Source organism: Callospermophilus lateralis, chromosome 12 (genome assembly GCF_048772815.1).
Source record: "Callospermophilus lateralis isolate mCalLat2 chromosome 12, mCalLat2.hap1, whole genome shotgun sequence".
In the NCBI taxonomy this organism is placed as follows: domain Eukaryota; kingdom Metazoa; phylum Chordata; class Mammalia; order Rodentia; family Sciuridae; genus Callospermophilus; species Callospermophilus lateralis.
The window spans coordinates 81,328,957-81,341,292 of record NC_135316.1 but is presented as its reverse complement, the minus strand read 5'-3'; the positions used below and the strand labels follow the sequence as shown (position 1 = coordinate 81,341,292).

The 12,336-nt window shown below is 40.3% G+C and overlaps 1 protein-coding gene across 1 annotated transcript in view; it reads right to left on the bottom strand.

Moving 5' to 3' along the window:
• Positions 1-12,336, bottom strand: part of Dclk1 (doublecortin like kinase 1) — a 325,307-nt gene that overhangs the window by 41,545 nt on the left and 271,426 nt on the right. Inside the window, exons 9-11 of the mRNA XM_076871894.1 lie at positions 7,413-7,470; positions 6,832-6,951; positions 3,493-3,639 (exon numbers count right to left, since the gene is read on the bottom strand). Coding sequence (XP_076728009.1) covers positions 3,493-3,639; positions 6,832-6,951; positions 7,413-7,470 — 325 coding nt within the window. The remainder of the gene's footprint in view (positions 1-3,492; positions 3,640-6,831; positions 6,952-7,412; positions 7,471-12,336) is intronic.

Genomic DNA, 12,336 nt, shown 5'->3' with positions numbered 1-12,336 from the left:
CAGAGTGATCTTATACATAAGTGTAGTGGTGGAAACCACTGTCCCTAAGGCTGTGACTACTCCAAGTAACAAATGAGCTGGGAAATGTCTTGGACTTGGCATGTCAGCTCCATCCTCTCCTCTGTGAGCAAGTATCATCACTCATTCACTCACATGCCCATCGCATTCACTCTGTCATTCACCTATCACTCATGCATATGATCACTAAGTAACAGGCTAACAGGCTTGACGACAAGTAAAGCAACAGGAACGACAAAAATCATTGGCATGATTAACATGGAGGAACAAATTTAGCAGTGATACAAAAAAAAAAATAAAGCAATAACTTTATCAAAGGTGTTTGTATTGGGCCAGTTTCCAGTTTTCACCTAAATCATAGCTGGAAACATCACTGTAAGTCAGATGATATTTTCCCATTAACATACTTTGACCTCACCAAATACTTAAGGGTTAAAAATCATTGATATAATCAATATTGACCTTTAAAGATGAATTTTATATTATGCCATGAGAATTTAAAAATGCTAAAAGTTTTGTATACTCAATTATACTACATAAAGCTAAATTAGACATTTAAAATAACATTTTGGAAGTTATAACAAATATTAATCAACCACTTAATTAGCAAATATTTTGTTAGCAGTCTAACAGTTTAGAAGGATTTTTGAGGTTTCATAATGAAACAGTAAAGCAAAATGTGCAGCGATGTCTTTTTACTTATTTGGTAAGTTTCCCTAAAGTAAACACATAAATTCAGAGTATTTTCATTAAGTTTATCACAGCAAAAATAGTCCGTATCTCGACTTTTTGACATGAGGGAGCAAATTCTTGCATGGGTAAATAGTAAAATTTTTAAAGCAATGCCAAAAAAAAGATGAAAAATGATTTTTACTATTTACAATGTTATGGTGAAGCAGTTTTATTTTTAGGGATTATTTAATTTTGTTGCAAGGAAATGGATAATAAACCTGAAGGGAACTAACAGTTATAATTCTCTTTGTCTTCATAAAATCAACTTAAAGGAGGTTCAAAGGAGTTAAGCAACTTGTTCAAGGTCATGAGACTTGCTCATGGAAGAGTAAAGCACTTGGTCTTGAACTTCTACCCATCAGACTATAAATCCTGAGTGTGTAAAAGTATGCCTCTCATGATGGCTTTTGCACATTTCCCCAGGCAGTTTGATAGAATTTGCAATTAATAGAGATCTCATGTGCAATTAGTGATGTCATTCTAATTTCTCAAAGCATATTCTGTTCTATTTTATCCTCTATTAGATTTATCCCTGCAAATTCACCAACCCCTGTTTCTCATAGTAAGAAATCACGCTAATGGAGAATAGCATCTCTTAGTTTTTCATGCAGATATTATAGATACTTAAACCTATATTATGAATGACTCCAGTAGTTTCTCTATATGTTATAGATTCTTAAATTAGCAGAGAAAGGAAAAGGAAGGGGGTGTAGAGAGGTTTTTTTTTTTTTTTCTTTTTGGGTAATTTAAACTATGTTCCAATGAGCACAGTTCAAAAGCAGCCGGCAAATTTTAATTTTAGTAAAAGTATACTGCTATGTAATCATTTAAGGCATTTACAGAAATAGATCATGCTCTGGGGATGAGCAAGTAAACAATGGGTGCCCCAAATTGAACTGCAAAGAAAAGAGGGGAAGGGAAATGAAACCTTAATTTTTCAATCACTGATGTTTTGGAGCTTAGAGAAATTATTCAACAAAGACCCACTTGTAAGTCTGTTCCCACGAGACAATCCTACATAATTCAGGACACAGGAATCAGGAATGCAGATGAGGGGAAATAGATGCAGTTCATGAAAGCAACTATGCAGAAGAGAATGTTTAGGCTGCTGCGGAGATGTGGAATTTGAGGTACAATTAAGTCAGAGCTCTGTGATCTGACCTCCTCAGCTGCCTTCATTAGCCAGGAGCTGCAAGATTACCAACATAATTGCTAAAAACTAATTATGTGCATATTTATTTCTTGAATGCCTATCTTTTCTGCTTGAATGTCAACTTCATGGAGGAGCCTGTCTCTCTTGGTCTCTGGCAAAGTACCTGGCCCATTAAGAGCACTCAATTAACCCCCCTCCAACTCCTCACTCATAGCTTACTGCAGTCTAGTGGTTTTGGAGTAGGTCAGAACTAGGTTGAGATCTTGGCTCTTCTACTTATGGGCTGTTATTACCTTGGGAGGGTCATTTAGCTTCTTAGGCACCCAGTTCCCTTACCTGTGAAATGGGACAGTTTAATTTACTCCACATGGTGGCTGTGAGGATAAAACAAGATACTGATGGTAAAGTCCTTGGCACAAGGCTGAGCACATAAGGGGTTCTCATTGCAGCAGATCTTACTAGGTTTTGGTTGTGCAGTGCAACTTGAGTTGCTCATCTAATTTTAAACTTGAGTGTGCTTCAGGTCACCTCGGGGAGCTGGAAGCAGTGAGGATTTCTGCACACTGTCACCAGACACCAATTTCTGATTTGGCAGAGGTTTATAGAGGCCAAGAAATTTGCATTTTAAACAGGCATCTGGGAATAATTCAGATGCAGGGAGTCTTTGGACCACCCTTGGAGAAGCACTGCTTCACAAAGAGAATCCACAATTCCCGGGTTTCTGAAAAGATGGGCAAACTAACAGGAATCGTGGATATACGTGGTACTCAAGGATGAGTGATGAAAGTAAAAAAAAAAACAAAAAACAAAAAACTTTGTGATGAGGATATATGTACCTATATCACATATAATGTATAAAAAGTGCATGTAAATAACTAACTTTCTGAAAAAAGTAATTTTCTTTTTCTATTTCCATATTACCCAATGATAGCTCTTCCTGCCTGGTCTTTGCCTCCCTACTTTTTCTCGACTGTCCCCTTAATAACTAGGCCAAAAAAGGACCCTTGTTTTCTGACCTGGAGAACTCTCAATGTTTCACTAGAGATATGGAATCTATGAAAAGCAAACCAAATAGCGGGAAAAGGGGGAAATGTCCCTTGTTATATTAAATCAGTTTTCTTTATGCTTGTCTTTTATGTTGAGGGGTTGGTCTTTAAAGCCCTTGTGATGTAGTTCTCTTAGTTTTAAGATCAAATCCTTAAAATGTAAAGCTAGCAGACTAAAAGAAAATCTAAAAGGCCTCTTTTTTTGGCCAGGAAAAAATTTCTTACCTAAAAGTACTAGAGATAAAAAATATATGTGACAATGCTTCTGGTCACCATCTTATCTTGGCCCAAGATATTAACTACAGCTGCAGACTTTCTGTGGGCTCTTATTTATCTTAGCAAATAAATACTAACAAGTGGAACTCTCTTAGTGGCACATTACCTCTGTAGATCCATTTAAAAGGAAGGTTTTACGTGAGAAACTGAGGCTAGCTAGAAATGAGCCTTCAAGGTAAAATTTTTCAAAAGAAAAAGGGGGAAAACATTCTATTCACCCACAGGGACTGTGAACTCAGGGTGCCCTGCAGATGGCATTCCTCTTACCAGTAGGTTCTCTGGCTTGATGTCTCGGTGCACGATGTTCAGGCTATGCAGGTATTTGATGGCGCTGGCCAGGTTGTACAGCATCCCACTGGCATCTCGCTCGGTATATTTGTTAGTGGAAGTAATGGCATCAAAAAGGTCTCCGCCCTGAGAAGAGAACAGCAGGTGGAGCAGCCCATTAACAGATGGGCTGATGGGACTGCCTGCAGAGGAGACTGACATACCATAAAGAAGATGAAGAATGGATGCAGGGCTTTAGGTTCATAAGGGCTTTCCCTGCCACTTGCGTCTCAAAGGGCTTTACGGTGATTTTTCTCTCATAATGAAAGATGGCAACATTTCCTCCAGAACTCAAGACAGGCGTGGGGGAGGACTCTGACAGACACGCGACTATTTGCACAGCCCCCACCAAGGAGGAGGAGATGAAGCTGGGTCCCCAGGCGGTGGCCTTGTGACATGTGAATATCCTGGTGACACGTGCTACCTGCCTCACACCAACTGCCAGCTGAAGAGCAGATTCATAATCCTAAACCTCCCCCAATGAGAAAAACTGCAAACTGCACACTTAACAAAACGTTCTGCTGCCTTGTGACATTCTCCCCCCGCCCCTTGACTCTGTAGACTTAGCTGCCTTGGATTGGGAGAAATGTTTTCTTTTCCAATAGTGTGTTTCTTTGTAAAGAATAGGAAGGAGGACCAGAACTCATCATTCCAAAGATGAGAGAGAAAGGGGAGGGAGGGTGGAGAAATTTCCAAGCAAGTTTTCTAGGACTATTATTCATCTGAACTTTTATTTCCCTTGTTCCTTGCTAATTTATCGCTACTTGGCAAAACAGTGATACTTCAATTTAAGTTCCATTTGTTTGAAACCCTTTCAGGGAATTTGGATCTGATTTAGTAAAAATGTTTGCATCATTCGCGCGTACAATGCACCAGAACAGCTGAGCACAGGACTCGGTTGCATTCATCTGTTATTTAATGTGGCAAGGGACTTAATTTTTCTTTTTAAAATAGCAAAAGCAAAATATAGCCTTTGTAGGCTGATGATTCTCAGATCTCACTATTGGGCTTGGACTCCCTGTTCCCTTGTATAATCTCCACTCTGGAAACTTTTCTCATTGTCCCTTCAACAGTGGTTCTCAAACGAGGCATAGAAGTTTGTTGTTGTTTTTTTTCCCCTAATATTAATGTTTTCTCTCCGCACTTTCTGTTTCTCTCAAAAGAAAGGTAGCCACACAGTTTGCAGGTGGTCTCTGAAGAGGCAGGACATTCACAGTGGTCCATGTGATTGGCACCTGTGGAGTCACAGGTAGGACATATGTGGCTGCATGTGGCCCCTTGCAAAGACTCCATGATTGTCTTGACCATCTAGGCTCCAGGCATCCTGTCATTGCTTTTTGTCTTTATCCTCAACAAAGACAAAGCTCTCAACAAATCTCACTCATCCTTTCTTTAAAAATCATTTCTCATGCACATCCTTCTGGGCCACAGTACCTCTAATGATTCAAAGTGAAGGAGTCATTTGCTGTGTTGCCTCTGGACTGGGCTGTGGCCTCTCCACCACACTGCTTCCTTCCATAAGCTCCTTATCCAAAGCATCCTGCATATCCATGGTCACCTTCCCTCACACTATATCACACTATTTTTTGTTATTTCTCATCAAAAATCACTGCTCCTTGCCCAAAGCCTGAAAGAAAGGCTTTCTGTGTTCTGACTCCAACCTACATTCCAGTTTGTTTCCTTTCTTCACCTGCCATTTCTTAGGACAGTTACCTTATGTACCAGGTAGGACATTTCTTTCCTGGTTGTCAAAACAAACCAAGTTCACTGAACTCCAAGCCTGTCCTCTTTAGGGCCCCTTTCTGGAATGTTCTTTCCTTTCCCCTTTGCCATTCTCACTCCGATGGCTCTCTGAGGCCCATGGCAGTGCCACAAGAACTTCTCTTCTCTGTACACAAAAGCAGTTTGCATGTGAACCACTTTGGAGGGCAGACATCTAAAGTCCTCTTCCTAATAATTATGGAATTTCACTCTTAATAACTGCTACTTCACTGTTTCCCAGAATATGGGCCTGATTTATTCTACAGATTCAGGTACTTCTTGGCACACCATAAACCCTTAGGGCTTGAAAGGATGGCCCTACCCAGATTTCTCAGGAAGATGTTATGGGAGTCTTTCGAGGCAAGGCTGGGGTTAGTCTCCACTTTCCAGGAAGCTTCCGGACTTAGCATCAAGGCTGTGCTGGGTCAGACTAAATCTAAAGGTATAATTTAGTGGCATGGTTGAGCAATCCCGTGCTGGACTAGAGACCCTCTGTGGCCTGTTGGGATATGTTGATCCCTCCGTGGCCTGTTAGGATATGTTGATTATGCAGAAAGAATTCACAAGAGCGGTTAAGTGCAATAAAGACCTTACTGTGGTCAACTGACCAGCACATAATCAGACTAAGATCTACCACAAAATGTGTTCTGAACACTTGAGTCTTTGCCTCCTTTATTTCTCATCTCCAAATTTAATTTAATTTCAGCTCTCCAAAAATCAACTAACAACAGGGAACTAATCAATAACAACAGGGGGCTAATCAATTTCTAACAGCACACAGAGGGGCAATAGGAATGGTTCAAAGCTCTTCTTCTAAAGAGTAATGTCATAGTAAAAATACTATTCTCAGTGCTGCAGGAAGTATAATTTTCAAGGTTGGTAAAAAGATGATTTGATAATAAAGTACCAATGGGAATATCTGAATAAGTAAAATCAACCTTTCTTTGTTGGGATGACGTTTTAACACTTTTACCACAAAACTGTTGTCATGTTTTGACATCTTCAGTCTCAAACATGACAATAATTTTGTCAGCCTCAAACATAACCATAATCTCACATTACTAAAAACAAAGTCTCACCCCTCAGAAACAAGTCATAATTTCAAGTAGAAAAAGAAAGTGGGCTTTACCTATAAAATAATCACTGAGTTTAAAAGGGCAACATATCGGATTAATAAAACAACACTGAATGATAAAAACTTACTTTCATTAGGAAGAATGAGCATTTTTATTTATAAGTAACAGCTTGAACATTTTCTTATAAGTAGTGAGTAAGTTTATTAAATGCCTTTTTACATTTAATTTTTGTGTGTGTGTGGTTCTGGGGATAGAAGCCAGGGGTGTGTACATAGCTAGGCAAGCACTCTACCACTGAGCTATCTCCAGTCTCCATTAATAGTCACTGTACCAATGCACAGAAATAGAAGACTGGATACTGGTGAAAGAAAGTAAAAAAAGAACTCTACAGTGTAGTAAAGTATGATGTCTCAATTAGAAGCTTGTTTTCCAAAACACCCACCTTTACTAATTCCATGACAAGATAAAGCTCAGTCGGCACGTCCATCTCCTCAATCAGAAGGACTATATTGGGATGCTTCACTCTTCTTAAAATAGACACCTCATTCTGGATCATGTGTTCCTGTCCAAGGGAAAAGTAATCTTAATCATCAGACATAAAACATGTGAGAAGCTAACTCAAAAGAGCACAACGATACTATTTGAGGATCAAGGGAGGTGTATTTTGGTAAAATAAAATGATATTCCTATAGCGTAGAATTGCCAAAAGACGTTGAAGGTCTCTAGGTGATTAAATTCAGAGCCTATAATGACATCTATAATTTTATACAAAAGGATGGGATGAAACTTAGATCACAAAAGGAAGGGAAGAAAGTAAAGCAAATGAAGATAAGGAGAAGAAGAAGTTCCAATCATTCCTACCAACCTTTATTCAGGAATATTTAAAAGCTATATTCAAATAAGTATTTAACATTCTATTCCACCAGAATGCAACTCTAAGGGTAAGCTTCACTTATTTGGGAGCCAACTTTCATGTCTTTCTGCCCAAACACTGTATTTCACAATGATAAACTTTAGACATACTTTGCCTCGACACTTGCTCTTCTTGATAATTTTCAGAGCATACTCCCTAGCAGTCGACCTGCAAAGAGAAAGTTTCTTTTTAATAAAACAATTTCCAATCAATTGAATCATGGGATTAATTTCTTACCCCATAAACCTTGCATCATGGTGTACATATGTTGTGAAAGGCTCTCCTTTCTTCTTCTTTTTTTTTTTAATCAAGAAATTTGTAAATGTTCATGGATTGACCAATTCTAAGGACAAAAAATATGCTCGAGCTCTTTATGTGGCTGTGCTTGTACTACAACATGACCACTGCTATTGCCATGTTACACTCCTACTGAATGTCTCCTCTGTTCTTTTGGAAGTGACAATGAGTTCCTGTCCTCCTCCTTGCCACAGTCTCTCTTGAAGTTTTCTATCTGTGACGGTGGCTGGTGACAGTTTTCTGAATGGTGCTCAAGGCCAAGGGTTCTGAAGCCTCCCAAGAAGTAGATCGGTCTCTTTAGACCTCAGTTCGGGGACAGGGCTTATGTGAGAGTTCTGCTGGAGAACTCAGGGATGATATGCTCAAGGTTGTATAGAAAAGGGTACAATTATTCCTAGAGCTTCCTGGGACCCCTGTCTCATTTCATTGCAAGAAAATGGAAGTGACAATTACAATTACCTCACTTTCCCAGAGCATAAAATTAGGATTCTCAGTTCTTGGAGTCTCTGCTTCTCCTAAAGCCTAACCAACACTGCCCCTCCTCGGTGATGGGTGTGGAGGGAGAGTTTAGTCATAGTACCACCTTTGACTAGGTTCCTAGTGTGTCCACATTTCTAAGGTGCCACGGTGGAGAACCTAAGGACACGGCTATTGTCAAAGGACAAAGTGCATGCTTAACTGTCAAATAAACCACGACTTCAAAAGCACTCTGCTTTCATTTCTGGTGCAAAACTAAGCTTACCTTTTTTACCTACAGATAAAAGGCAATTATACGGATCAAAATGTATGCAAGGAGAACGAGGTTGATGAAGAACAAAATCGTAAAATAGGGTTTTACAATCTTTGGTATGGTGAATTAAGTGTGATTTCCTAGTTACGTGCTTAGAGCAAGAAAGTGATTTTTTTCCTACAGACAAATTTAAGAGGCCAGGTATTAAAAAATGGTTTTCAAGGGCATTTTAGAAACTATTCATGTCTATTACCTGCCAAAATGCTTCTCCTACTGCATTAGCAGGCCCTTGAATAGTGCTAGCTTGCAGGAAACACTCAATAGATATTAAATTGTTATGATTGTATCTGGTGAATAAAACCAGAATAATTACTTTGAGGCCCTTTCTCTCCACTAGAGGCTTTGGGGTTCAGATGGGAAGGAGTAAAACCCTTTGCTTGAGGGTGGTACTCCTGCAGAGATGTGGGTGTTCAGGGGGAATACACACTGCCTTAATTCCACAAGGATTGGATTTAGAAGGTCAAGGATGTCTCTCCCACGTTGCCATGTGGATTTTTCAACAATGAATCTGCCATGGTTGAGCAGAGAGGCCATGATAGAGGAAGGTGTGAACCAGGCCTCAGCTGAGTACAGGGCCCTGGATACTGGACATCTCCTCCATAGACCCCAGACCATCAGCAAGGTCATGGGGTGAATGTGAAGAAGAACTTCAGAAAGAGGTAAAACACAATAGCTAACATTAGAAATTATAAGTGTGCTAGCAAACAGAAATGTGTAAGTGAAATTATTCAGCTATCCAGGGCTTCCTCATTCTGTGGAAGACCTAGGTCTTATAGGACCACAGGATCCTTTTCAGCAGTCTCTTTTTATGAGGCTTCGAAGGAGTTTGAGAGTTTCTTAAGAGAAAAAATAGAAGCCTAAAGGTTTCTAGATGCTGATTTTCTTGATATCTCTCTCTCTCTCTCTCTCTCTCTCTCTCTCTCTCTCTCTCTCTCACACACACACACACACACACACACACACACACACACAAATTAATGATAGAGTAAACCCAAGATTAGAATCCATAAGCAATTTCCTCTCTGGTTTAACAAGTTTCATTTGATAACAGAGGAATCTAGACTTGGATACTCTGCTTCTATCCCCACCAGCAATCCCAGGCAGGGCCAAACAGCCAGCATGGAGTTTTGCAGGACTAAAAAGGAAAAGCTGGTAAGAAGTGTGTGTGTGTGTGTGTGTGTGTGTGTGAGAGAGACACTTAGCTTTGTAATTGCCATGTTTGCCATTTGATCCTCATTTCCTTTAAATGTTAAAGTACTCTGGGCCAAGGGCTGGTGTGGGATCTGGGAAGGCTGAATTTTCCTTTATAGCCATATAGGCAAGGAGCAGTATCCCCAGTGAGCAGGTGGGTGGATTGGCTCTCAGGAGGCTAAGCCAGCAGTCTCTGTCCTGAGCCTATATCTCCAGGGAAAATGAGAGAGTCTACGGGCTAGGTGGCCCCAGGGCTTACAAGGAAAAAGGACCTGTGGCTTTCCTACCAACACCTTTTGTATTAGGATTAAACATTCTATTCAATTTACCTAAGTTTTATATCAGAGAATGAGTCCCATGGAGGACCACCAAAATCAATATTGCAACTTTTCTCTCTTGAATCATTGAGGATAGAACTACAAAGTCATATAATAAAATCCTTAGTTCCCAGAAGTACATGTTTATAGGAAAGTAGCTTGTCTGCAAAATGAGCCTTAAAACAGGTGTTCGGACTTAATGTAAACCATAAGAACAGAAACATAAGTGCTCCCTTTAAGTGAAAGCACTTGGCAGGAAAGAAAACCTTAAATAATGTCTTTGCTTCCCTTCAGACCCTGACCTCTGAGGACTGCTGAGCCTGTGCAATTGTTCAGCAACTAGCATGGATCTACAGGGGATTCAGAGATGAGAGATTTGCTCCTTGTCCTAAGTGTCTACTGTTGGATGGATGGAAAAGAACACTAACTACCTGGCTTGCTGGTGACAATATAGGACATTTGCTTGTTTGTTCCTGAAATTCTATTCTTGACATCTCACAGAACCCCCTCTGTCACAACAAAGGCAGTAGCAGCAGCAATTTTTGTCTTTCTCTTTGTCAGTTTGTAAGGTCATCTTCCCAGTAAGAGTGACCCATGGTTAGAACCTGCACTACTGGAAGGAAATTCCCGAATTTTGCAAATTTCCAAATTTTGAATGGACGCTAGCTTTTTATGTGCATGCTCCAAACAGTTGGAAGAAAGTCGTCTTGTTCAGCATAGCAATTCTTCCTCCCATTTCCTCCTCACCTAGGGAGGGTAGCAGAATGTTTGTCAAAAGGGGATTGGCTATCCTGCGGTACTCTAGACAAATGCGGTTTTCCTTGTTATTCGCTGTGTTTTGAAAAATGTTGAAAAGCTTATGTGTCAAAGAAAACACAGCTTCCCAAGTGCTCCTCTACCATAGCATTGATTTAATTTCGCAGCAATACTTTGCACATGGCTAAGTTTCCAAGGACACAGGCTGTGCTTTGTCTCTCTGTAGCCCAGAAATGCCCAGCAGGTCCTGAACTCCCAAGAGCTCTGCACTTGTTGGTGGATTTGTGGAAACTCCAGAAGGTGGTGGCAGTTACTAGAGTGATTGGAAGATACCATCTCACCCCCAGTAGGATGGGTCAACAAATTGTTCACCAAGTTTGTCCTCATAGAGCTCCATCTCCTCTGCAAGGAGGTGACTACCAGTAGCAGAGAACCAAGCATCCCATCTCTGGAAGAGAATTTTCATTTTCAAAGTTGACCAAGAGCCTCACAGTTATCAGGTGCCAGAGCATACTCAGGCAGGAAAGAAGGAAGAAAACTAAACTGCTGGTCCAGAGATGTCTAAGCATCTTCATCTGACTTGTCCTCCCAGTCCCTGTTCCGAAGGACATGCCTCCTGACTCTGGGTGCACAGTTCTTGTAGTTCTTGAAAATTCTGTAGTTTTTCTAAGTGGGTGCTTGTTCCAGTGGGTTACAGTCAGCTAATGTTCATCTCTAGAACTATCAGTTTTATTGTGCAATTCTTTAGGTTTATGGATGGAGCAGGGAGAGCCGGAAGCATCAACACTAAGGATTTTAATGCAGCTCATTAAAAAAAAAAAAAAAAACACTAAAGGGCTGGGGTTGTGGCTCAATGGTAGAGTACTCGCCTTGAGCATGCATGAGGCACTGGGTTCAATCCTCAGCACTACTTTAAAAAAATAAAGGTATTATATCCACCTACAACTAAATACACACACACACACACATATGTAGATATATGTATATTAAAGTCAACTAAAAATGCAAGCAGTGGAGGTGGGCAGAGAGCCACCTGGGACACCATCTTTGCTCAAGACTGTATTACTCTTACTCTTGATATGCATGGTAATTAGTCCACACAAATCCAGGGCATTTAGAAATGAAGGGCATTTCCTAGCAAGTCCTTTATTCATGGTCTGACTTCTATGAGTACTTTTGCTGTGACTTATCTCAATGGACTCAAAATGCCCAACAAAGCAGCTTCAAAATAGAGCATGTTTTTCCTAGCTGAACTCCCAGTCCACTAACTTCCTTTGTCATGTCTGAGGAGCCACTGAGGCCACTTGGAAAATTATTCCTGGGGCACAAGCAGAAATCTCACTGGACCTAGCAGCAGAGCATTACCAAAGGATTCACTGGCACAGGACCACAGAAGAAAAGACCAATGTGACCCCGTTATTGTGTCCATTGTTGTAGAAAAATCATGCCTGTGACAGCATATTATTAACAGTGGAAGAACATACTTGCCCTTATTAATACATATTCATCCCTAGAAATATGGCAGAACACTCCCGCAAGCAATGTGTGCCATTCACAACATTCTTAGCTTGCTTTTATTTTCTTGGACCTCTGGAAAATATTAAAAGAATCTTTCATGATACCTCTGGGGAGAGAGGGCACATGCCATATGTCCTTGTTCAGCAGGAGCTGAATACTAACACT